This window comes from Lemur catta, chromosome 1 (genome assembly GCF_020740605.2).
Source record: "Lemur catta isolate mLemCat1 chromosome 1, mLemCat1.pri, whole genome shotgun sequence".
NCBI classification, from domain to species: Eukaryota; Metazoa; Chordata; class Mammalia; order Primates; family Lemuridae; genus Lemur; species Lemur catta.
Window position 1 is genome coordinate 25,149,119 of NC_059128.1, and position 12,552 is coordinate 25,161,670.

Here is a 12,552-nt window from a genome sequence, read left to right on the forward strand (position 1 = left end):
TTGAGACAGAGTCTCACTCTGTTGCCCTGAGTAGAGTGCCATGGCATCAGCCTAGCTCACAGCAACTTCAAACTCCTGGGCTCAAGTGATCCTCCTGCCTCATCCTCCTGAATAGCTGGGAGTACAGGCACACGCCACCACACCTGGCTAATTTTTTCTATTTGTAATAGAGACAGGCTCTAACTCTTGCTCAGGCCAGTCTTGAACTCCTGACCACAAGTGATCCTCCTGCCTTGGCCTTCCAGAGTGCTAGGATTACAGGTGTGAGCCACCACCCCTGGCCTGAAGTTTGGTAATGTGATGCCTCCAGATTTGTTCTTTTTGCTTAAGATTGTTTTGGCTATTTGGGTTCTTTTCTGGTTCCAAACAAAGCATAGATTTATTTTTTTCTTGATCTGTGAAGTATGACTTTGGCAATTTGATGGGGATTGCATTGAATTTGTAAATCACTTTGGGTAGTGCGGACATTTTAACAATATTGATTCTACCTATCCATGGGCATGGTATTTTTCCCATTTGTGTCCTCTGTGATTTCCTTCCTCAGAGTTTCGTAGTTCTCCTTGTAGAGATCTTTCACCTCCTTGGTTAAGTATATTCCAAGGTATTTTATTTTCTTTGTAGCTATTGTGAATGGTATGGGGTTTTTGATTTGACTCTCACCTTGACTGTTATAGTATATAGAAATGCTACTGATTTGTGTACATTGATTTTGTATCCTGAGACTTTGCTGAATTTATTTGTCAATTCCAGGAGACTCTTGGTGGAATCTTTGGGGTTTTCTAGATACAAGATCATATCATCAGTGAAGAGCAATAGTTTGACCTCCTCTTTCCTGATTTAGATGCACTTAATATTCTTCTCTTGCCTGATTGCTCTAGCTAGGACTTCTGGCACTATATTGAATAGAAGTGGTGACAGTGGGCATCCTTGTCTTGTTCCAGTTCTTAGGGGAAAGGAATGCTTTCAACTTTTCCCCATTCAATATGATGTTGGCTATGGGTTTGTCATATATGGCTCTTTATAATTATGAGATGTGTTCCTTCTATGCCTAATTCATTGAGGGTTTTTATGAAAGGGTGCTGGATTTTGTCAAATGCTTTTTCTGTGTCTACTGAGATGATAATATGTCTTTGTTTTTGCTTTTGTTTATGTGGTGAATCACATTTATTGATTTACATATGTTGATCCACCCGTACATCCTTGCATCCCTGGAATGAAGCCCACTTGATCCTGGTGGATTATTATTATTTTTTTTTTTTTTTTGATGTGCTGTTGAATTTGGTTTGCTAGTATTTTACTGAGAATTTTTGCATCCATATTCATAAGGGATATTGGATATTCTTTTTTTGTTGTGTCCTGTCCTGGCTTTGCTATCAAGGTGATACTGGTTTTTAGAATGAGTTGAGGAGGATTCCATCCTTCTCAATATGGAATAATTTCTTTATTATGGATACCAGGTCTTCTTTGTAGGTCTGATAGAATTTGGCTGTTAATCCATCTGGTCCACAGCTTTTTTGTTGTTGTTGTTGTTGTTGGGAGTTTTTTATTATTGTTTCAATCTCACTGTTCATAATTGGTCTGTTCGGGAGTTCTGTTTCTTCCTGGTTGAGTTTTGGGAGGTTATGTGTTTCCTGGAACTTGTCCATTTCCTCTACGTTCTCTAGTTTATGCACGTAGAGATTTACATAGTATTTATGGATGGTGTTTTGTATTTCTGCGGTATCAGTTGTAATGTCACCTTTTTCATTTCTGATGGAGTTTATTTGAGTCTTTTCTCTTCTGTTCTCTAGTAAAAGGTCTATCAATTTTGTTTATCTTTTCAAGATTCAACTTTTTGTTTTGTTAATCTTGTTTTTCCTCCAATTCATTTAGTTGTGCTCTGACCTTTGTTATTGCTTTTCTTCTGCTGGCTTTGGGTTTGGTTTGTTCTTCCTTTTCTAGTTCCTTAGGAGATATGACATTAGGTTGTTAATTTGTGATCTTTTTGTCTTTTTGATGTAGGCATTTAAGGCTATGAATTTTCCCCTGAGGAATGCTTTTGCTACATTCCATAGATTTTGATAGCTTGTGTCCCCTTTGTTATTAAGTTCAAAGAAATTTTTGATTTCCATCTTAATTTCATTCTTGACCCAATAATCGTTCACTGGCAGATTAATTTCCATGACTTTGTATATGTTTGTTTCCTTGTGATTGATTTCTAGTTTTTTTCCACTGTGGTGGGAGAAAAGACATTATATAATTTCAGTTTTTTAAAATTTGTTGAGACCTGTTTTGTGACCTAAAATATGATCAGTCTTGGAGAATGTCCCATGTGCTGTTGAGAAGAATATGTATTCTGTAGTTTCAGGGTAGAATGTTCTGTAAATGTTAGGTCCATTTGATTTAGATTTTGGTTTAAGTCCATTGTTTCTTTATTTATTTTCTGCTTTGATGATTTGTTGAGCTCTGACAATGGGTTGTTGAGGTTCCCAGCAATTACGATGGTGCTGTTTCTTTGTTTAGCTCTAGTAAAATTTGCTTGGAGCTCCTGTGTTGGATGCATATATATTTAGGATTGTTATGTCTTCTTGTTGAATTGCCCCCTTTACCATTACATAATGATCCTCCTTGTCTTTCTTTACCTTTATTGGCTTAAAGTCAATTGTATCTGATAGGAGAATGGCCACACCTGCTGTCTTTTGATTTCTATTTGTGTGGAATATTTTTTCCATACTTTCACATTGAATCTGTGTGTGACCTTGTGGTTTAGATGTGTTTCCTAGATACAACAGATAGTAGGGTTATGTTTTTTCATCTATTCAGTCAGCTTATGTTTTTTGAGAAGGGCATTCAGTCTGTTAACGTTAGTTGATAGCATTGATATGTGGGATGTTGGTCCATTTATCCTGTGAAGTAGTCCTGTATTGCTTTGTTTTCTTGTTCTATTGTTTTATAAGAATTTTGAGTTTGGGGTTTTGTTAGGTGAATTTACACTGGTGGGAATCTGTTGTGCTGATTTGTGTATAGTGCTATTCTGAGTATTTTGTGCAGAGCAGGTCTGGTCATGGCAAATTCCCTCAGTGTTTGCTTATCTGGGAAAGACTTAATTTCTCCATCTATTGTGAAACTAAGTTTTGCAGTATTCAAAGCTCTAGGCTGGCAGTTATGCTGTTTAAGTCAATTCAAGATGGACCCCAATCTCTTCTGGCTTGTAAAGTTTCTGCCAGGAAGTCTGCAGTTAGCCTGATGGGTTTTCCTTTGTAGGTTATTTGATGCTTTCGTCTTGCTGCTTGCAGAATTTTCTCCTTCATTTTGACTTTAGCCAGGTTGATTACTATGTGTCTTGGAGATAACCTATTTGCTGTGAATATTCCCAGTATTCAGTGCCCATCTTCTATCTGTATGTCTGAATTTCTGGTAATACCAGGCAAGTTTTCCTCAATAATTTCCTCAAATAGGTTTTCCTTGCTTTTAATTCTTTCTTCTTCTTCTTCAGGGATACCTGTAATTCAAATGTTAGTTTGCTTCACCTAGCCGCATATCTCTCTTAATGATTGCTCCAACTTTTTTCTGCTCTTCTCTTCCTCTTTGAATGACTGGGTTATCTTGAGAGCCTTGTCTTCAAGCTCTGAGATTCTTTCTTCTCCTTGTTTTAGCCTGTTTTTAAAGCTTTCTGCTATGTTTTCAAATTTCCTAAATGACTCTTTCATTTCTTTAAGTTCTAATATATCTTTTCTTGTGTTATCTAGCTCTCTAGTGACTTTTTTCATTTTTTTCATTTGATTTCCTGAAAGTTTTTTTGGCTTGTTTTTGTTGGTTTTCAACTTTCTCTTCAATTCTATTCATCTTACTTGCCATCCGTATTCTGAATTCTATTTCTGTCATTTTGGCAATTTCCTTGTGGGTAGAATCCACTACTGTAGCTCCATTGTGTTCCCTTGGGGGTGTCGAATTATTTTGTTTTTTCATGTTGCCAGGGTTCTTTTGCTGGTTTCTTCTCATATGGCTCCTATTCTCTTGGCTCTGGGTTAATAGGATTGCAGGACACCTATTCTCCTTTGCTGGGGACTCTCTTGAATGAAGTCCAAGAATGGCAGCTGCTCAGGGCCGGAGGGTCCCAAGTGAAGTGTTGGACCTCAGGGAGGTTCTGCCGGCCCACTGGTAGTGGTGGGGACTCAGGAGTGGGGTCTTAGGGACCAGGCACAACTCTGGAGTCTCAGGGATGGAGTTGCAAGCCCAGCAGGGGCCCAGGAGTTACAGGGGCAGAGCCTTGGACTCGGGCACAGCAAGAGCTTCAGAGCTGGCTCTGGGGATTTCTGGGGGAGAGCCGCCCATATGGGGAGCTGTTCCGCTAGCATGTGGACTGCTGATGCCCAGTCACATAGGCAGGGGTTTGTCTCAGTGGCCCAGGGTCCATGTGGGTGGGCCAGATCTGCTGGTCAGCCAAGGGTCTCCCCTCATACCTAGGACCCACTGAGGCAGTAGCACAGGCTTCTCAAGTGGTGCCTGTGGTGTCTGAGGCTCCTCCTCTGTTCGGCTCCCACATGGGAGAGGAGGCATGCTCAGCTGCCAGTCATAGGACATGACACAGGGGAGCGTGTTCCCTCCCCAGTCTGGCGGGAGTGATGCAAAGGCTACTGTCTGCTGGAAGACTGGGTCCCAAGCAGACCTGGCTTTATGTACCAGAGTGATCAGGACGTCGTTGGTTGCATAAGGGCAGGCACCAGATCTCTGCTCTACCTGTTTTCTGGTGCAATATCTTTGCACAGACTCTGAGTAGCTCGCCAGTCAGCCCAGAGGGCTGCAGTGGAAGAGGGAGACCCCTCACAGATCGAGCTGCCTGTAACTTTCATTTCTCTCCTAAAAAGCAGTGTCCCCTCGGGTTGCCTCTATCCTGTCTTCACCTTTTCCCACCAGTATGAATTGTATTGGGACCCCCAGCTTAATCTCCGAGATGATGGGTGCTACTTGTGAGTAAGAATCAGCCCCCCCCCCCCCCCCCCCCCGCTGTTGGAGTTGGTAGAGGCTGTGATGAGCTGTAGAGTTGTTCTTCCTGTCAGTGGTGGATGCTTGCAGGAAAGAGCCAACTGCGGAGATGTTCTTTGTGTCTGTGATAAGCTCTAGTCCCTCAGGTGGAGCACTTGAATGCCCCAGGCTTTGGGAGGGGCCCTGTAGCTCCCAGGGGGTTGCTTTGATCGCCACCGCAGCAGAGGTGGGTGGAGGAACAAGGCAGGGTGTGGTTAGATTGTGCGAGCCTGGAAGGCTTTGCAAAGCAGTGCTCAGAGGCTGTTTTCCTGGCCACTAGGGGGAGCTACTGGGAGGAGAGTCAAGGCAGGGCTGCTCTTGAGGAAGGGGCCACAATTCCCCTACTGCCCTGGCACCTGAATGCGCTGCGCTTGGTTGCTATGGCCTCATGGGCTAGGGTCTTTCCTACTGGAGGACCTGCCCTAGTCCAACAGCGCGCCTTTCCTTTGCGGGGGTGGGCGCTCTCCCAGATCCCCATGTCTCGGACCCCCACAGTATTATTCTATCAGTTCCACCCACATGGGCTCCCTCACCTCCCGAGTCCAGCTTCCAAAACTCCTCGTTGTTTCCCCCGACAACCCACTCCAGTCCTGGGAGCACGGGATCTGGCCTGTGTGTCTGACCCTCTGGCATGTGTCTCTGAGAAATGCCAGCAGGCAGGGAGCTCCCATATCAGGCAACCCAGGTCCACTGCAGGTCCTCAGGGGGAAAGGTGTGGGCCCCACTCTCTGTGGAAACCTCAGACCGGAGGTCACGCTAGCTGGGGAGAGGCAGCCACTCGCTCAAATTGTTCTTCCAGTCGCGGTGGGTGGGGGAGGAGCAGGGAAGGGTAGGAGTCTGAATGGAAGAAAGCCGACTCTCCAGCCCCTCGAGTCACTCTCCTTGGAAAAGAATCCTGCACCAAATGTCCAAGCTCTGGGATCACACAAGTTCTCCCCACAGTTCCGTGGTTGCCGCGTTGTTTGGGCTTCGGTAGTGGGAAAGCTTCCAAGTAACTTAGTGGCCCTCCGATCACCGAAGGAGTGTGGGAGGGAGAAAGGGAGTCCCCCATACCCTTTCACTGGACTCCAAGCCTCTCTGGGTTTCCTCTTACTTATCTGCTTCGCATCTTTTCTCCGTGAAGTCCCCATCAGGCTCCAGCACTTCTCTCTACGACCTACACACCTGAGCTGCATCCACTCTTCCCCCTTCATCTCCTTTATCTGAAACCCTTTCTTCCCTCAGGGACTGTCTGGCAAGCAGTGTCTCTAGTCAGCCATCTTGCGCCCATAATTTCTATTTGTTTTTGTAAATCCTGAAGTTTGTTCTGGTATATCATCTAATTTTCCTAAATAATATAGTAGAAGAAAATGACTTTTGGAGTCAGATAGACCTTAGCTGGAATATGGCTCTGTTTTTACTACCTGTGTGGTTTTGGGCAAGTTACTTCACATCTCTGAGCCCCATTTTTCTGATGTACAAATTGATAATGATAATAGCCTCCTTGAGTGGTGTTTCTGAGGATAAAAAAGATCATATATGTAATGTGCCTGTCTAGTTTATAGTGGTCTGTCAATAAGGTGGTAGTGGTATTACTATAATATTTTTATTATTAATATATTATTCACTGCTTTGTCTGTTGCAGCAGAGTACTGCCTATATAGCCATTATTAAGATATACAAATTAGGAGGCAAATTAGTTGATAAGGGAGGTACTTGAAGCCAAGAAGCGAGGCTAATCTTGCTTTGCTTTTTCTTGGGATTCAGTTGAAGGTTTAGATTATAATATTCTCTGAGCATTTTGCTGTTGGCCAGACAGTTATAGATTTAATCTCCATATTGGTCAGTTGGCTTCATTCCGTCTGATAGCAGCAGTGCATCCCTAACCATTTCTTGCTGATGCAAACTAATAGTTAAAAAAGAAGTCAGGCCTAACGCAGACCTATTGCCAATTCTTTAAATAATGGCCACAGACATCTCAGAGTCCCTTACTGGTAGATTATAACATAATTTTTATATAACCAGGAACAATGCAATCATCATTTTCTCATAGAATCCACTCAACCTGTGTGTGAAGATCGTGCAAGGAATCCGGGCCATGGAAGTTGATTCTAGCCAGTACTCTTTGGAATTGATCCAGATGGTCCATGCATGCCTCGACCAGGTAGGTATGACTTACACATTCATTTCGGTTTCATATTTCCCCTGCCAACCTCAGTGTTTGGAGTATGGCACAGAAACAAACCACACAAAACCACATTGGCTTTCCAGGGTAGGATGTATGTTGCGGCTGTACCCAGAAGAGGCATTAGTAATTCATGATAGTTGTGTGCTTCAACAAACAAATTCTTATTTTATTCTGCTTTATAAATTTGCCGTTTAAATTTTGCTCCATTTTTTATGACCAAGATTAATTTCTAAATATTTATTTTATAAAACTGTAGGCAAAGATGATTTAGAGTTTCTAATATATAGAATACTTATGCTTATAATATTTCATAATTCCTTTGCTGTATAGTTCTAGTATTATTCAAAATATGGTCCATGAATCACTGGCATCAGAATCACCAGAAAATGAGGGAGTTTTATAAGTAACAAGAAGATTCCTAGGCCCCACTTCAGACCAACTAGATCAAAATCTCTGTGGATAAAGTCAAGAAATCTTTATCTGTAATAAGCACCCCAGGTAATTCCCTGTGCTGTACATACATACATTATATATATGTGTGTGTATATATATATATATATATATATTTTTTTTTTTTTTTTTAGACAGAGTCTTGCTCAGTTGCCCGGGCTAGAGTGCCGTGGCATCAGCCTAGCTCACGGCAACTTTCTAGGCTCAAGTGATCCTTCTGCCTCAGCCTCCCGAGTAGCTGGGACTACAGGCATGCACCACCATGCCCAGCTAATTTTTTGTATTTTTAGTAGAGACAGTATCTCACTCTTGGTCAGGCTGGTCTCGAACTCCTGACCTCAAGCGATCCTCCCACCTTGGCCTCCCAGAGTTCTAGGATTATAGGCGTGAGCCACTGTGCCCAGTGTGTGCTGTATATATTGAGGTTTGAGAGCCACTGCCCTGCCCTAATTGAACAAGTGAGGAAGGTGCATTGTAAACATCCTCTTTCATGTACAAGTGTTAATGATAATAAGGTGAGAAGCATGAACCATGGACTATGACGTGAGAAGTTATGATTTTTGAAACAAAAGGATAATATAGAGTGGTCTTTCACTAACTAACCCACAGCCTTCTAAGAGGAAGTAAAAATGCCTCTTTAGATCCCATATTGTCTATTCCCCATAGTGAAAACTAACTCTGTTTTTACTTTTTAGGATCCTGAGCAGAGACCCACTGCAGATGAGCTTCTAGATCGTCCCCTTCTCAGGAAACGCAGAAGGTAAAGTACAAAGAAGTCACTCCACTGTCTTTCCTGACATGATTGACTGTTAGAGGCCTGATCAGAGGACCACAAAAAGGGTGGTGTTTCCTGACTTGGCCACTTAAGTGCTATTTTCTGTCAACATCTCTGCTTTCATTGCTTGAGGATAGTGCTTGACTTTCATCTCCTTACTTCTAAATTTGTACTGATGAGACTCCAGGACCCTCTTCATCCCCCATCTGTGGGTTTTTAAATCTAGAATTTAGGCATTACAGTATAGTAATTAAGGGAGACTCAGACATCCTCAGGTTTGTATCTGAGTTCTGTCATCTTTGTCAAGTTACTTGACATCTCCATCTCTTAGTTTTCTCCTCTGTAAGGTGAGATAAAGTGAGGATTAACTAAGGTAATACATAGAAAGTGATCAACCCAGGGCCTATTTTAAGGTGCTCAATGATTTTTGGATAGTAGTGTGAACTGGATGGGGCCTTTGTTTTTTAGTGCATTCGTGTAGATGGTAGGGTGGAGTTGGAGGAGTCCTCTTCAGGTACCTTTTGCCCATTTCTGGAGGTTGAGCTTTATTGACTGCTGACAGGTTATTTCCTGAGATTTATTCTGTGTCAGAGGTCTTGAGAGATAGGAAGGATGTGCTTTTTCCCTCACTTCCTGTAGGAAGCTTCAAACCTTAACTTAAAGGACAAGGTATTCCTTGTCTTTCTTAAATTTTCTAGTCTGTATTTCATCCTTTTATACTATTTTTGCCTTACTACCCTTCTTCCTCCTCTACCAGTTCTTTGTTTTTATATCCTCAAAATATTCAAACACTTACTATGCTGTTTTTCAAGTCTTGCCCTTAAGTATGTTAAGTACACACCTAATTCCATGATATTTGCTATTTGGTCAATATCTTTATTCTGTTGTGTCATTTAATTAATCTTTTCTGATTCTTCTCCAGTTGGTCTCTGGCCACTGTTTTGATACCTGGAATTATGTGTAATACTCCAGATACAGCACTATGACCTTCCATTTATGTTCTGTGCACATTCAGGCAATACCACTTTTTTAGGCCAGTTAAGCATATTTAAAATTTTTATCTGGCTTATATCCCAAAAATATCATTATTTTAATCTCATATTGAAATATTTTGATAATTTTTAATTGCAATTTTTCGTGGATAATTATAGATTTACCTTCAATACTCTGTTGGAACTTTGTACTTTGATGGAAAAACATAAGACAAAGAGTTTTCCAGACAGAAAAAATAGCATAAGCCAAGGCACAGACACAGGAAGTTATAGAAAATATTCAGGAAACACACAGTCCTACTTGGCTAGTTTAGTGGTTCTAGGCCTGGGGCTCTCAATGCAAAATCTCAGGAACTTTCAAAAAATACTGATTCCTGAGCACTACCCCTGTAGTTCAGCTATATTTGATTAAGGTAGAATGACACCCCTGGGCTAGGACACAGGGTATAAGCAAAGAGAAGGAAGGTTGGAGAGATAGATAGGGAATCATGCATGCCAGGCCAAGGAATTTGTGCTTAATTCACGTGATAGCACAGAAGCATTGGACGTCTGTGAGAGGGCAGTTCATGTGATAAGAGGTGTACCTCAGAAAGAGTTATTTATCAATACTGGTTTTAATGTGAAATTAGGATAGTAAAGTGGTTTAGGACTGTAGCAAGTGAGACTAATTAAGAGGTGCTACCACAGTACAGATGGGAAGTAGAGCTGCCCACAGAATTAAGGTGATGAGACTGGAAAGGAAGAGGTGAGTGTAAAAACTACTGTGTAGGTAGCATCTATAGAACTTGAATGTTGAAGAAAAGAAAGAGTTGAGTCAGAGATGACTGAGGTTTTAAGCCCAGTTGATTGGGAGAATGGGAGAGGGGCGCTGGCAATTATGGAAATAGAGAAGTCAGAAAGAAAAGCTTGTTTGAGAGAAGGATAATGAGCTCAGATTTGGAGATGTTTCATTTGTAGAGTTAGTGGGCAGACTGAATGGAATTGTCCATCAGGTACTTAAACATGTGTGTTAGAGGTTCTCAAGGCTCTCCCAGCCTGGACCACTTCTCAGAAATAGAAAACAAATGGCCTTAAACTGCTGACCGTTTGGTATTTAATGAATTGTCTAATGCCAGGCCTGTATAACTGTTTGAGTTGTACTGAGCTACTTTCATAAAAGTATTGTAATGCTATAGGATGCATACAGTTTATAAGAGGATTAAATATGTGAAATGTATTAAAGAGACATCTTTGCAATATAGGAACCTATTATTTCACTCATGTTTCTTTGATTTTCTTTTGGTAGAGAGATGGAGGAAAAAGTCACTCTGCTTAATGCCCCTACAAAGAGACCAAGGTAATGCTCAAGAGACTATTGAAAACTAATACATCCTAAATTACCAAGGGCAGGGGATCTTTCTTGGGTTTGTGCATTATTTGATTCCGGTAGGCTTTGGCATCCTTTCAGGAGAGAAAGCTATAATTTCACCCTCACGCTAAAGTAGCTATGATTCCCATGACAAATATTGAAAAGTGTAGATGTTGCGGATCAGGCTGGAATCTGATCTAGCCAAGCTGTGATGAAGCCCTCAGGCAAGAATTGCAAAGCCTGCTATGATAGAGGGTTGAAAAAAGTTGTCAAGAAAGAACATACTTTCTCATACCATAATTGGTGGTTATTCTCAGGGAACAGACTGGAAGCATTTTTCTTTGATGTTGTTTTTATATTAAATGTGCCTTTGTTCTGGGGTTGCTGGCAGGTCAAGCACTGTGACTGAAGCGCCCATTGCTGTGGTAACATCACGAACCAGTGAAGTCTATGTTTGGGGTGGTGGAAAGTCTACCCCCCAGAAACTGGATGTCATCAAGAGTGGCTGTAGTGCCCGGCAGGTGTGTGCAGGGAATACCCATTTTGCTGTGGTCACAGTGGAGAAGGAACTGTATACCTGGGTGGTAAGTAAAAGTTAAGTATTAATACTTTGCAACCGTGCTATAAGCCTCATTGTTTACTGGGCCCAGGATGTTTATACATTTCATTAAGTTGAACCTATGCTAAGGGAGTGGCAGTATGGGGTGATGGAATGAAAGCTCTTAAGAGAGGAGCAATTTTGTCAATTTACTGATGTATCCCCCAGTGCCTGGTACATATTAGGTCACCTATAAGTGTTTTCTGAATGAATGAATGAATGGCAGAAGGAGAGAAAATTAAAAGAGCCCTATGTTTGGACTCAGGAGACTAGGCTTTCCCATTTACAGTTGGATGATTTAAGATAAGTCACTTAATTATTCTGTTCTATTACCATGAGGTTCAGAGCAACTAGTATCTGTGAAGCAGCCTTGTAAACAAATGAAGCGCTATACCGTGTCAAGAATCTTCTGAGACCTCCACCCATGACTGATGATAGCTAGGTATAGCTTGTGTAGAATTTCCACCTGTTACCCTCTAGATTCCACTCTGTCTCTCACCTTCTTATTAAACGGTTTCCTTATCCCCAGTTTCTCCTCATTCACCTACCATGCTGCTTCCATTTCTGCCACTCAATTTAAACTGGTCTTGACAAAATGATATATAAATTACTAAAATAAAACAGATAATTTTTAGTCCTTCCTTACCTAGCTTGACGTTTTGGCAGCACTTGATGTAGTTGACCACTCCCTCCCTTCTTGAAGTTTTGTCTTCACTTGGCTTCCATGATAGCGTGTTCTCTTGGCTTTCTTCCTGTTTCTTTGTGCCTTCTCAGGCTGTTTTCAGGCTACTTTTTCTTTACTCCAGCTTGTCTTCGGCCCTCGGTTCACCTCTCTTAGGAAGCTCATTTTTTCCAGTGGTTTCAGATACCTTCTCCCTGAGGACAGGAACCATATATATGTCTTTTTCACTGTTTCGTCCCCAGTATGTAAGAGAGTAGACACTCAACTATTGACTGATTGAAAGAATGAATGAATGATTTGGCCTTTGTTATGGAGTGTTGACTTGCTGTTCTGTCCTAAAACCCTATCCCTTAAAGAAGTAGTTCTTGAGAAGCTACCAGAAATGGAGTGAAATTAGTGCCTTAAAAAACATTTATATAAGGACTTGTAGTTGAGTCATTGAATGGAAAGAATTACTTATGTCTATAAAACCATTGAAAAGTCAGGCAGGACTATTCTCAGTGCCATATAGCAGCCTCTTTGATGTAGCCCAGTTC

General features: G+C 41.6%; 1 protein-coding gene across 2 annotated transcripts in view; it reads left to right on the forward strand.

The window, feature by feature from the left end:
- Window positions 1-12,552, forward strand: part of NEK9 (NIMA related kinase 9) — a 43,262-nt gene that overhangs the window by 10,723 nt on the left and 19,987 nt on the right. For both annotated transcript variants that reach the window (XM_045563635.1, XM_045563643.1), the window contains exons 7-10: window positions 7,037-7,147; window positions 8,317-8,381; window positions 10,674-10,724; window positions 11,128-11,320. In XM_045563635.1, the coding sequence (XP_045419591.1) occupies window positions 7,037-7,147; window positions 8,317-8,381; window positions 10,674-10,724; window positions 11,128-11,320 (420 nt within the window). The remainder of the gene's footprint in view (window positions 1-7,036; window positions 7,148-8,316; window positions 8,382-10,673; window positions 10,725-11,127; window positions 11,321-12,552) is intronic.